The 12,590-nt window shown below is 43.5% G+C and overlaps 1 protein-coding gene across 3 annotated transcripts in view; it reads left to right on the top strand.

Annotated features, from left to right (window-relative positions):
• Positions 1 to 12,590, top strand: part of tbxas1 (thromboxane A synthase 1 (platelet)) — a 145,023-nt gene that overhangs the window by 36,951 nt on the left and 95,482 nt on the right. For all 3 annotated transcript variants that reach the window (XM_021574496.2, XM_021574487.2, XM_021574506.2), the window contains exon 4: positions 11,136 to 11,188. In XM_021574496.2, coding sequence (XP_021430171.1) covers positions 11,136 to 11,188 — 53 coding nt within the window. The remainder of the gene's footprint in view (positions 1 to 11,135; positions 11,189 to 12,590) is intronic.

Raw genomic sequence — 12,590 nt, 5'->3', positions numbered from 1 at the left:
GTCAGGAAAACAACCTCTCATTCAACGTCAACAAAACAAAGGAGATGACCGTGGACTTCAGAGGGAACATCCCCCTGTCCACATCGAAGGGACAGCAGTGGAGAAGGTGGAAAGTTTTAAGTTCCTCTGCTTACACATCACAGACAACCTGAAATGGTCCACCCACACAGACAGTGTGGTTGCGCCTCTTCGACCTCAGAAGCCTGAAGAAATTTGGCTTGTCCCCCAAAACCATGGAAAACTTTTACAGATGCACAATTGAGAGCATCCCGTCGGGCTGTACCACAGCCTGGTACGGAAATTGCACAGCCCTCAACCGCAAGGCTCTTAAGAGGGAGGTGCTGTCTGAACAACACATCACCGGGGGCAAACTACCTGCCCTCCATGACACCTACAGCACCCGATGTCACAGGAAGGCCAAAAAGATCATCAAGGACAACAACCACCCGAGCCACTGCCTGTTCACACCACTACCATCCAGAAGGTGAGGTCAGTACAGGTGGATCAAAGCTGAAACCGAGACACTGAAAAACAGCTTCTATCTCAAGGCCATCAGACTGCTAAACAGCAATCACTAACTCAGAGAGGTTGCTGCCTACGTTGAGACCCAATCACTGGACACTTAATAAATAAATTAATAATAAATGGATCACTAGTCACTTTAAACAATGCCACTTTAAATAATGCCACATTAATAATGTTTACATATCTTACATTACTCATATCATATGTATGTATTGTATTTTATGTCATCTATTGCACCTTGCCTATGCCGCTCGGCCATCACCCATATGTACGTATTCTCATTCACCCCTTTAGATTTGTGTGTATTAGGTAGTTGTTGGGAAATTGTTAGATTATTTGTTAGAAATTACTGCACTGTCGGAACGAGAAGGACAAGCATTTCGCTACACTCGTATTAACATCTGCTAACCATGTGTATGTGACCAATAACATTTGATTTGATTTGAAAACAATGAAATAACAGATATGGAATCATTCCATTTGCACAAACTGTATATAGATTTTTCTATTGTGTTTTTGACTGTACTTTTGTTTATCCCAAATGTAACTCTGTGTTGTTTTTTGTTGCACTGCTTTGCTTTATCTTGGACAGGTCGCAGTTGTAAATGAGAACTTGTTCTCAACTGGGCTACCTGGTTAAATAAAGTTTAAATAAAAATAAAAATCTAGAAACCAGAAAAGTGTTAAACAGTCAACTTTGGACACGCCTACTCATTCAAGGGTTTTTCTTTATTTTTACTATTTTATACATTGTAGAATAATAGTGAAGATATCAAAACTAGGAAATAACACATATGGAATCTTATAGTAACCAAAAAAGTGTTATAATATATAAAATATATTTAGATTTGGTTATTATTCAAAGTAGCCACCCTTTGCCTTGATGACAGCTTTGCACACATTTGCCATTCTCTCAACCAGCTTCATGAGGAATGCTTTTCCATCAGTCTTGAAGGAGTTCCCACATATGCTGAGCACTTGTTGACTGCTTTTCCTTCACTCTGTGGTCCAACTCAACTCAAACCATTATAATTGGGTTGACGTCGGGTGATTGTGGAGCCCAGCCCTCCATCACTCTCCTTACTGTTCAAATATCCCTTACACAGCGTGGAGGTGTGCTTTGGGTCATTGTCCTGTTGAAAAACAAATGATAGTCCCACTAAGCGCAAACCAGATGGGATGGTGGTAGCCAAGCTGGTTAAGTGTGTCTTAAATTCTAAATAAATCACTGACAGTGTCACCAGCAAAGTACCCCCACACCAACACACCTCCTCCTCCATGCTTCATGGTGGGTACCACACATGCGGAAATCATCCGTTCACCTACTCGGCGTCTCACATAGACACGGCGGTTGGAACCAAAAAACTCAAATTTGGATTCATCAGACCATTGTCCATTGCTCGTGTTTCTTGGCCCTAGCAAGTCTCTTATTCTTATTGGTGTCCTTTAGTAGTGGTTTCTTTGCAGTAATTCGACCATGAATGCCTGATTCACGCAGTCTCCTCTGAACAGTTGATGTTGAGATGTGTCTTTTACTTGTACTCTGTGAAGCATTTATTTGGGCTGCAGTTAACTCTAATGAAGTTATCCTCTGCGGCAGAGGTAACTCTGGGTCTTCCTTTCCTGTCGCGGTCCTCATGAGAGCCAGTTTCAACATTGCGGTTGATGGTTTTGCGACTGCTCTTCAAGAAACTTTCACAGTTCTTCTTTCACAGTTCTTAAGACATGATCTTCATGTCTTAATGTTATGGACTGTCATTTCTCTTTGCTTATTTGAGCTGTTCTTGCCATAATATGGACTTGGTCTTTTACCAAATAGGGTTATCTTCTGTATACCACCCCTACTTTGTCACAACACAAATGATTGGCTCAAACACATTAAGAGGGAAAGAAATTCCACAGATGTACTTTTATCTGTTAACTGGTTGAGAAAATGCCAAGAGTGTGCAAAGTTGTCATCAAGACAAAGGGTGGCTACTTTGAAGAATCTCAAATATAAAACATTGTGAAACCGAACATTGTGAAACCCTTGAATATGTAGGTGTGTCCAAACGTTTGACTAGTACTGAATGTATGAGATTTTGTTTAAGTCCATGATCATACGTAATATGGATGAATTTGTACGCATGCACATGTGTTTCATTGACATTTAGTCTGTTTTCATCATGAAATTGACGTCTGTGCCAGTGCCTGTGACAACAGAGTCACTGCCCACCAGGAGCTGCAGTGGTGGCAGTCCTGTCAGCCACAGTGCCATCTCAGTGGAGAGAGAGCCAGGAGGGGGTGAGTCAAACAGAAAGGGCACTGGGTAAGGTGGATCTTTCTGGAGGATCTCTGAGACGTCTGACGTACAGGGTGGCTGCTCCCCACCCAGCACTCCCCTGCTACATCTCCCTTGGTAGAGCTCTTATTTCTGGCTTGCTGGCTGGTTGATCCTCTCTAATACCCATGACACTGATATAGAGGCTCACCCACCACCACCACCCCTCATGTGCCCCCTTCAAAGATGGCACCTCCCCCCTCTCTGGCCCCACAACACAACACAACACAACACAACATATTAGCCTGCCAGAGAGAGCTAGTGTTACAAGGCATACATTATTGGAGATTGAGAGCTATGAGAGTCAAACCCCCACACATTTAATGGCATGGTTCAGTCTCTACCCGGGCCAGCATCTCTCCATGACTCCCAAGGTCAGGCTAAAGCAGAGGACACTGCAGTGCAGTCTCTCTGGGTGGAACCAGCACCTCTCCATGGTGAATAGATAGAGAGAGGAGTGTCTATCGCTCCCTATTACCAAGGGTCTGTCCAAAATGGCAGTCTATTCTCTACCAGAGCCCTTGTAAAAATGTGTGCACTAGGTAGGGAATAAGGTGCTATTTCAGCATATCCCAAAGTCTTCCTGCTGTATTCCCAAACACAAATTAAGGTTTATACTCCCGCCGCAGTAGTATGAGGAAATCCGAATATTTCCTTACATTTCTTGTAGAATTTTTCATTTAAATTTTTAAAAATGTATTTATATATATTTTTTTCTGTGATGGCGCCGGAGGGGAAGGCGCTATTTTTTATTTTATTTTTTATTTTATTAATTTTTTTACTTGTTTTGAACATAATGTTGCTGCTACTATCACTTATGACCAAAAAGAACTTCTGGACATCAGAACTGCGATTGCTCACCTCAAACTGGACAAAGAGTTCTTCTTCAATGAGTCGGATGGGAGGGATATAATACAGACACCTGACCAGGCCCAGATCCCCGTTATTCGCTTGAGAAGGAGATCAGGGTGCCTTGTGAGTGGCTAATCTGCCTTTACCCTCCATCCTGCTAGCTAACGTTCAATCGCTGGAAAATAAATGGGACCAACTGAAAGCACGTTTATCTTACCAACGGGACATTAAAAACTATGATATCTTATGTTTCACCAGGTTGTGGCTGAATGACAACATTAAGAACATACAGCTGGCAGGTTATACACTCTATCCGCAGGACAGAGCAGCAGTGTCTGGTAAGACACAGGGCAGGGGCAGGGGCATATGCATTTATGTAAACAACAGCTGGTGCACGGTATCTAAGGAAGTCTTGATGTTAAGCTCGCCTGAGGTAGAGTATCTCATGATAAGCTGTAGACCACACTATCTACCTAGAGAGTTTTGTTCGTTATTTTTCGTAGCTGTCTACATACCACCATAGACCAATGCTGGCACTAAAACCGCACTCAATGAGCTGTATACCGCCATAAGCAAACAGGAAACCGCTCATCCAGAGGCGGCGCTCCTAGTGGCCAGGGACTTTAATGCAGGGAATCTTAAATCAGTTTTACCTAATTTCTATCAACGTATTAAATGTGCAACCAGAGGGAAAACAATTCTAGACCACCTTTACTCCACACACAGAGACACATACAAAGCTCTCCCTCGTCCTCCATTTGGCAAATCTGACCATAATTCTATCCTCCTGATTCCTGTTTACAAGCAAATATGTAAGCAGGAAGCACCAGTGACTCGGTCTATAAAAAAGTGGTCAGATGAAGCAGATGCTAAACTACAGGACTGTTTAGCTAGCAAAGACTGGAATATGTTCCGGGATTCTTCCGAATGCATTGAGGAGTACACCACATCAGTCACTGGCTTTATCAATAAGTGCATCGAGGACATCGTCCCCTCAGTGACTGTACGTACATAACCCAACCAGAAGCCATGAATTACAGGCAACATTCGCACTGAGCTAAAGGATAGAGCTGCCGCTTTCAATGTGCGGGACTCTAACCCGGAAGCTTATATGAAATCCTGCTATGCTCTCAGACGTACCATCAAACAGGCAAAGCGTCAATACAGGACTAAGATTGAATCGTACTACACTGGCTCCGACTCTCGTCGAATGTGGCAGGGCCTGCAAACTATTACAGACTTCAAAGGGAAGCACAGCTAAGAGCTGCCCAGTGACACAAGCCTACCAGACGAGCTAAATAACTTCTATGCTCTCTTCGAGGCAGGTAACACTGAAACATGCATGAGAGCATCAGCTGTTCCGGGCGACTGTGTCATCACGCTCTCCGCAGCCGATGTGAGTAAGACCTTGAAACAGGTCAACATTCACAAGGCCGCGGGGCCAGATAGATTACCAGGACGTGTACTCCGAGCATGCGCTGACCAACTGGCAAGTGTCTTCACTGACATTTTCAACCTCTCCCTGTCTGAGTCTGTAATACCAACATATTTCAAGCAGACCACCATAGTCCCTGTGCCCAAGAACACTAAGGTAACCTGCCTAAATGACTACCGACCCGTAGCACTCACATCTGTAGCCATGAAATGCTTTGAAAGGCTGGTCATGGCTCACAACAACACCATTATCCCATAAACCCTAGACTCATTCCAATTTGCATACCGCACCAACAGATCCATAGATGACACAATCTCCATTCCACACTGCCCTTTCCCACCTGGACAGAAGGAACACCTATGTGAGAATGCTATTCATTGACTACAGCTCAGCGTTCACCATAGTGCCCTCAAAGCTCATCACTAAGCCAAGGACCCTGGGACTAAACACCTCCCTCTGCAACTGGATCCTGGACTTCCTGACGGGCCGCCCCCAGGTGGTAAGGGTAGGTAACAACACATCTGCCACGCTTATCCTCAACACGGGGGCCCCTCAGGGGTGCGTGCACAGTCCCGTCCTGTACTCCCTGTTCACTCTTGACTGCACGGCCAGGTATGACTCCAACACCATCATTAAGTTTGTTGATGACACAACAGTGGTATGCCTGATCACCGACAACGATGAGACAGCCTATAAGGGGGAGGTCAGAGACCTGACTGTGTGGTGCAAGGACAACAACCTCTCCCTGAACGTGATCAAGACAAAGGAGATGATTGTGGACTACAGGAAAAGGAGGACCAGGCACGCCCCCATTCTAATCGACGGGGCTGTAGTGGAGCAGGTTGAGAGCTTCAAGTTCCTTGGCGTCCACATCACCAACAAACTAACATAGTCCAAGCACACCAAGACAGTTGAGAAGAGGGCACGACAAAACCTATTTCCCCCTCAGGAGAAAAGATTTGGCATGAGTCCTCAGATCCTCAAAAGGTTTTACAGCGACACCATTGAGAGCATCCTGACCGGTTTGCATCACTGCCTGGTATGGAAACTGCTCGGCCTCTGACCACAAGACACTACAGAGGGTAGTGCGTGCGGCCCAGTACATCACTTAGGCCAAGCTTCCTGCCATCCAGTACCTCTATACTAGGCCGGTGTCAGAGGAAGGCCTTAAAAAATGTCAAAGACTACAGCCACCCTAGTCATAGACTGTTCTCTCTGATGCCGCATGGCAAGTGGTGCCGGAGCGCCAAGTCTAGGTCCAAGAGGCTCCTAAATAGCTTCTACCCCCAAGCCATAAGACTCCTGAACAGCTAATCAAATGCCTACACAGACTATTTGCATTGACCAACCCCCCACCCCCGTCCTTCTACGCTGCTGCTACTCTCTGTTATTATCTATGCATAGTCATAATAATTCTACCTACATGTACATACTACCTCAATTACCTTGACACCGGAACATTGACTCTGTATTTTTATTTACTGCTGCTCTATAATCATTTGTTATTCTTGTCTCTTACTTTTTTTAAGGTGTTTTCTTAAAACTGCATTGTTGGTTAAGGGCTTGTAAGTAAGGACCTGTTGTATTCGGCGCATGTGACAAATACAATTTGATTTGATTTGATAGGACAAACTTCCAAATGTTCTGTGTTCCATTGTCATACACACACACACACACACACACATGTTTGTTTACATACTCATCTCATTTGTACATACTGTACTCGACACCATCTACTGTATCTTGCCTATGCTGCTCTGTACCATCACTCATTCATATATCCTTATGTACATATTCTTTGTCCCCTTACACTGTGTACAAGACAGTAGTTTTGGAATTGTTAGTTAGATTACTTGTTGGTTATTACTGCATTGTCGGAACTAGAAGCACAAGCATTTCGCTACACTCGCATTAACATCTGCTAACCATGTGTATGTGACAAATAAAATTTGATTTGATTTGATTTGACACACACACACACACACACACACACACACACACATACACTATCCGGGACTTGATAGAGTCTGCCACTGTCGGTGACCCGCTCATCTCCGGCTTCGCTCCTCTCTGTGGTACCAACATTAAGCTAAACTGTGTGGGTGAGGAGCCGGTATTGGCATGCGACAATCTCTGCAGTAATAAAAAGACTGGGGGAGAAAGAAAAATAGAGTAAGAGAGGTAGAGGGAGGGGCTGGGAAGAAGGACAGAGAAATGGATGAATGGAGACAGTTTGAGACATTTTGGACTGGTGCAGTGTGCAGCACCATGAAGGGGGCACTCCTTCGGGCACACACCAGCGCTCTGTACCCACCACCCCTCCATGGGAGCCCAGACTGCAGGAATGTCAGGGCTGCAGCCATTCTGTGGGCTGCTCTGTCGCTTTGAATATCAATGAGCCCAGTGCTTTCTATAAGCACCTTAACGGGACAAGTTTCCCTTTGTGAGCCAACAGACCACTATTCAGATCAGACAGAAGGGTTGATGAGGGTTGAGGAACATTCTGTCTGTCTGTCTGTCTGTCTGTCTGTCTGTCATATGATCTACAGTGCTTTCAGGAAAGTATTCAGACCCCTCCCCTTTTTCAAAATGTTGTTACGTTACAGCCTTTTTCTAAAAGTGATTAAATGAAACATTTTTTTCATCAATCTACACACAATACCCAATAATGACAAAGCGAAAACAGGTTTTTAGAATATTTTGCAAATGTATTAAAAGTCAAAAGCAGAAATACCTTATTTACATAGGTATTCAGACTCTTTGCTATGAGACTCAAAATGCAGGTGCATCCTGTTACCATTGATCATCCTTGAGATGTTTCTACAACTTAACTGGAGTTCACCTGTGGTAAATTCAATTGATTGGACATGATTTGGAAAGGCACACACCAACCTGTCTATATGAGGTCCACAGTTGACAGTGCATGTCAGAGCAAAAACCAAACCATGAGGTCGAAGGAATTGTCCGTAGAGCTCCGAGACAGGATTGTGTCGAGGAACAAATCTGCAGTAGGGTACCAAAACATTTCTGCAGCTTTGAAGGTCCCCAAGTACACAGTGGCCTCCATCATTCTTAAATGGTAGAAGTTTGGAACCACCAAGACTCTTCCTAGAGCTGGCCGCCCAGCCAAACTGAGCAATCGAGGGAGAATGGCTTAGGTCAGGAAGGTTACCAAGAACCCGATGGTCACTCTGACAGAGTTCCAGAGTTCTTCTGTGGAGATGGGAGAACCTTCCAGAAGGACAACCATCTCTGCAGCACTCCACCAATCAGGCCTTTATGGTAGAGTGGCCAAATGGAAGCCAATCCTCAGTAAAAGGCACATGACAGCACGCTTGGAGTTTGCCAAAAAGCACCTAAAGGCCATGAGTCACATCTGGAGGAAACTAGGCCCCGCTCATCACCTGGCCAATACCATCCCTACAGTGAAGCATGGTGGTGGCAGCATAATGCTGTGGGGATGTTTTTCAGCGGCAGGGACTTGGAGACTAGTCGGATCGAGGGAAGATGTACGGAGCAAAGTACAGAGAGATCCTTCATTAAAATATTTAGTAGTCCACTTGACACCTTACCCCTTACTCTAAAGCTTTACTCCCTCCGTGGTAATATTGTCACTCGTCAGGCGTAGTGAGATGAGAGGTGGCGCTGCACTTATTACATTTGTGTGTTGTGTGCCTGCACGTGCGCATGTGTGTTTGTGTGTGTGTGTTGGGGCCTACAGTATATTTAATCAGGCACATCAATCCCCTAGTTAACGGCTTCACTGTCTGTCACACAGGTTCCCTTTTATAGCCAGGCTAGCCATCAGAAAGAAACCTTTATCCCCTCAGAGGACAGAACACAGGGTGCTGCAGCACATACGACACGTCCTGAGAGTACCTAGAGTACACAGACATGGTGGCAGGATACACAGAGGATACACACTGCAGTAGACACACACACACACACACACACACACTAAGGGTCGACATGTGAATACAGATTCATGACTGCTGGGAAGCTATTAAAGGTTACTTTGGGATGAGTATGCTGAATTAGACAAGTATTCTGCTTTGGGGAGTCTTTGATAAAACATTAAATACAATTTAAGCTCTGCTGTAAGCTTTTAGTGCAATACTGGCAGTGTACTGTATACAAATGATGCCGAGACCCCATACTGAGAACAAAATACTATTACGTGTTCGTCTTCTTACTCCCTCTCCCTTAGCTCTGGTGCAGATTTAATGGAGGATCGCCACAACACATTTTACACCATCTTCAACATTCCACTGGTTGGGTGGTTTTAACTCATAACAAATAAGATTGGGCTCTTACAGTAGGACAAGTAATATATATTTTTTAAACATAACCTTTATTTAACTAGAACAAATTCTTATTTACAATGATGGCCTAACTGCCTTGTTCAGGGGCAGAACGACAGATTTGTACCTTGTCAGCTCAGGGATTTGATCTAGCAACCTTTCAATTACTGGCCCGATGCTCTAACCACTAGGTTACCTGCACTGGGCCCGTGATCAGCCCCCCCCTTGTCTACACAGTCTTATTCATTATGATCTAAAAGGCAAATGTGGTCCAACTTCAGCACTCATACTCTAATAGGCTTTATTAATACAGCCCTGGGCTCTATTGATGGATTTCTACCACTCTGGAGTCAGGACAGTTGTTTATCTCACTTTAATAATGTATACATACTGTTTTCCATTTCATATCTATATACTGTATTCTTGTCAAGGCCTATCCTATTTTATTGCTGTACATATACTATTCTATCCACAAATTCTTCAGTTATTATATATTCTATCCACATACTGTCCATAATGTCTACACATTCCATCACATCTGGACTATGACATTGCTCGTCCTAATATTTCCAGATTTCTTAATTCCATTCTTTTACTTTTTAGATATGCGTGTATTATTTGTTATTGTTAGATATTACAGTCCTGTTGGAGCTAGGAACATAAGCATTTCTCTACACCTGCAATAAGATCTGTTAAACATGTGTATGCGACCATTAACATTTTATTTGATTTATTTGTCCGAGAAATTGCCAATTGAATTAAATGTGGCTTTTAAGACCGTCGCTCAGCTACACACCATAGATTCATTCCACAGATTGATGTGAAATCAATTGAATGCTCTGAGTCTAAAGTTACAGTGGCTGATGTTTTGTATTACAGAGCTGTGATGAGTTAAGCTCTCACATATACACACACACACACACACACACACACACACAGACACACACACACACACACACACACACACACACACAGGCCTTGAGACTGGAACTGTTGGAGCAGATCAATACTAAAGATCAATGCACGGTAGAGCTGAAACCTTCGTCATCACACCTCCTTTGTCAGTCGGTGAAGCTTTTTGTTAGTTCTGTTGAAGATTGCAAAAGAGTCAACTGGAAGAAGATGAAAGACAGCTTTCCCGTGGTAGTTGGTTTAGATGAAACTATTAGTTTGTGTCGAGAAACATACAGTTCAAGGAGAGTGTGTTTTTAAGGACACACTCTCACATACATACTTTTCTCTCTCTCTCTCACACACACAAACACACACACACACACACACACACACACACACACACAACCACACTCTATCTCTGCACACACACACCCTTTGCAGTAACAGTACCTTTTAGTGTTGGTCACAGATGGTATGTTCAGTATAGTGTTCTAGCCCCTTTATTAAGTTGTCAGTCATGTGTCAGTCTTAGCTCTAACACAGGAATGGAAAAGAGTCAAATCAATGCAGCTGTCGCCGTGTACTGCTGGGGTGTTTCTTGTGGTGGCTGTGGAGTTAACGCAAGTAGCAAAGACAATGGAAAGTGCGTATTGAGCAAATATCAATCAGATACCAACAGGTATCTTGAACTCACAGTATTTCATTGTAGCAGAGAGAATGGATATCCTCTCATATAACATTTTAAATTATATCAAATCTCAATTGGTTCTAAGGTTCCTTTCTAATTCTTTCTAATCTTTCTTTTCAGGGCTTTTTCGGTGTTCATACAGACCTGATTCACAAGTATGGGAGAGTATGTGGGTAAGTGACTGACTGACACTGCATTTACATCACACCAAACCCAAGTCACTACAGGACACTCTATTTGACTTGTCTCATCCAGCGTCTGACACAACCTCTGATAGACATACAGTTGAATTCGGAAGTTTACATATACCTTAGCCAAATACATTTTTAACTCAGTTTTTCACAGTTTTCCTGACATTTAATCCTTGTAAAGATTCCCTGTCTTAGGTCAGTTAGGATCACCACTTTATTTTAAGTATGTGAAATGTCAGAATAATAGTAGAGAGAATGATTTATTTCAGCTTTTATTTATTTCATCACATTCCCAGTGGGTCAGATGTTTACATACACTCAATTAGTATTTGGTAGCATTGCCTTTGAATTGTTTAACTTGGGTCAAACGTTTCGGGTAGCCTTCCACAAGCTTCCCACAGTAAGTTGAGTGAATTCTGGCTCATTCCTCCTGACAGAGCTGGTGTAACTGAGTCAGGTTTGTAGGCCTCCTTGCTCGCACATGCTTTTTCAGTTCTGCCCAAAAATGTTCTATAGGATTGAGGTCAGGGCTTTGTGATGGCCACTCCAATACCTTGACTTTGTTGTCCTTAATCCATTTTGCAACAACTTTGGAAGTATGCTTAGGGTCATTGTCCATTTGGAAGACCCATTTGCAACCAAGCTTTAACTTCCTGACTGATGTCTTGAGATGTTCCTTCAATATATCCACAGAATTTTCCGTCCTCGTGATGTCATCTATTTTGTGAAATGCACCAGTCCCTCCTGCAGAAAAGCACCCCCACAACATGATGCTGCCACCCCCGTTGTCACGTTCTGACCTTAGTTCTGTTGTTGTGTCTTTGTTTTAGTATGGTCAGGGTGTGAGTTGGGTGGGTTGTCTATGTTCTTTTTTCTATGTTTTGGGATTTCTGTGTTTGGCCTGCTATGGTTCTCAATCAGAGGCAGCTGTCAATCGTTGTCCCTGATTGAGAACCATACTTAGGTAGCCTGGTTTCACTTTTGAGTTGTGGGTGATATGTTTCCTGTGTCTGTGTTTGCGCCATACGGGACTGTTTCGATTTTCGTTTGTTCTCTCACTTTGTTATTTTGTATTTTGTAGTGTTCAGTTTTACATATTAAAATGGACACTTACCACGCTGGAAATTGGTCCGATATCTCTTACTCCTCGTCAGAAGAAGAGGACGAGCGTTACACCCGTGCTTCACGGTTGGGATGGCGTTCTTCGGCTTGCAAGCCTCCGCCTTTTTCCTCCAAACATAATGATGGTCATTATGGCCAAACAGTTCTATTTTTGTTTCATCAGACCAGAGGACATTTCTCCAAAAAGTACGATCTTTGTCCCCATGTGTAGTTGCAAACCATTGTCTGGCTTTTTTATGGCGATTTTGGAGCAGTGGCTTCT

This window comes from Oncorhynchus mykiss, chromosome 2 (assembly GCF_013265735.2).
Source record: "Oncorhynchus mykiss isolate Arlee chromosome 2, USDA_OmykA_1.1, whole genome shotgun sequence".
Taxonomy (NCBI): Eukaryota; Metazoa; Chordata; class Actinopteri; order Salmoniformes; family Salmonidae; genus Oncorhynchus; species Oncorhynchus mykiss.
This window is presented reverse-complemented; position numbering and strand designations above follow the sequence as displayed.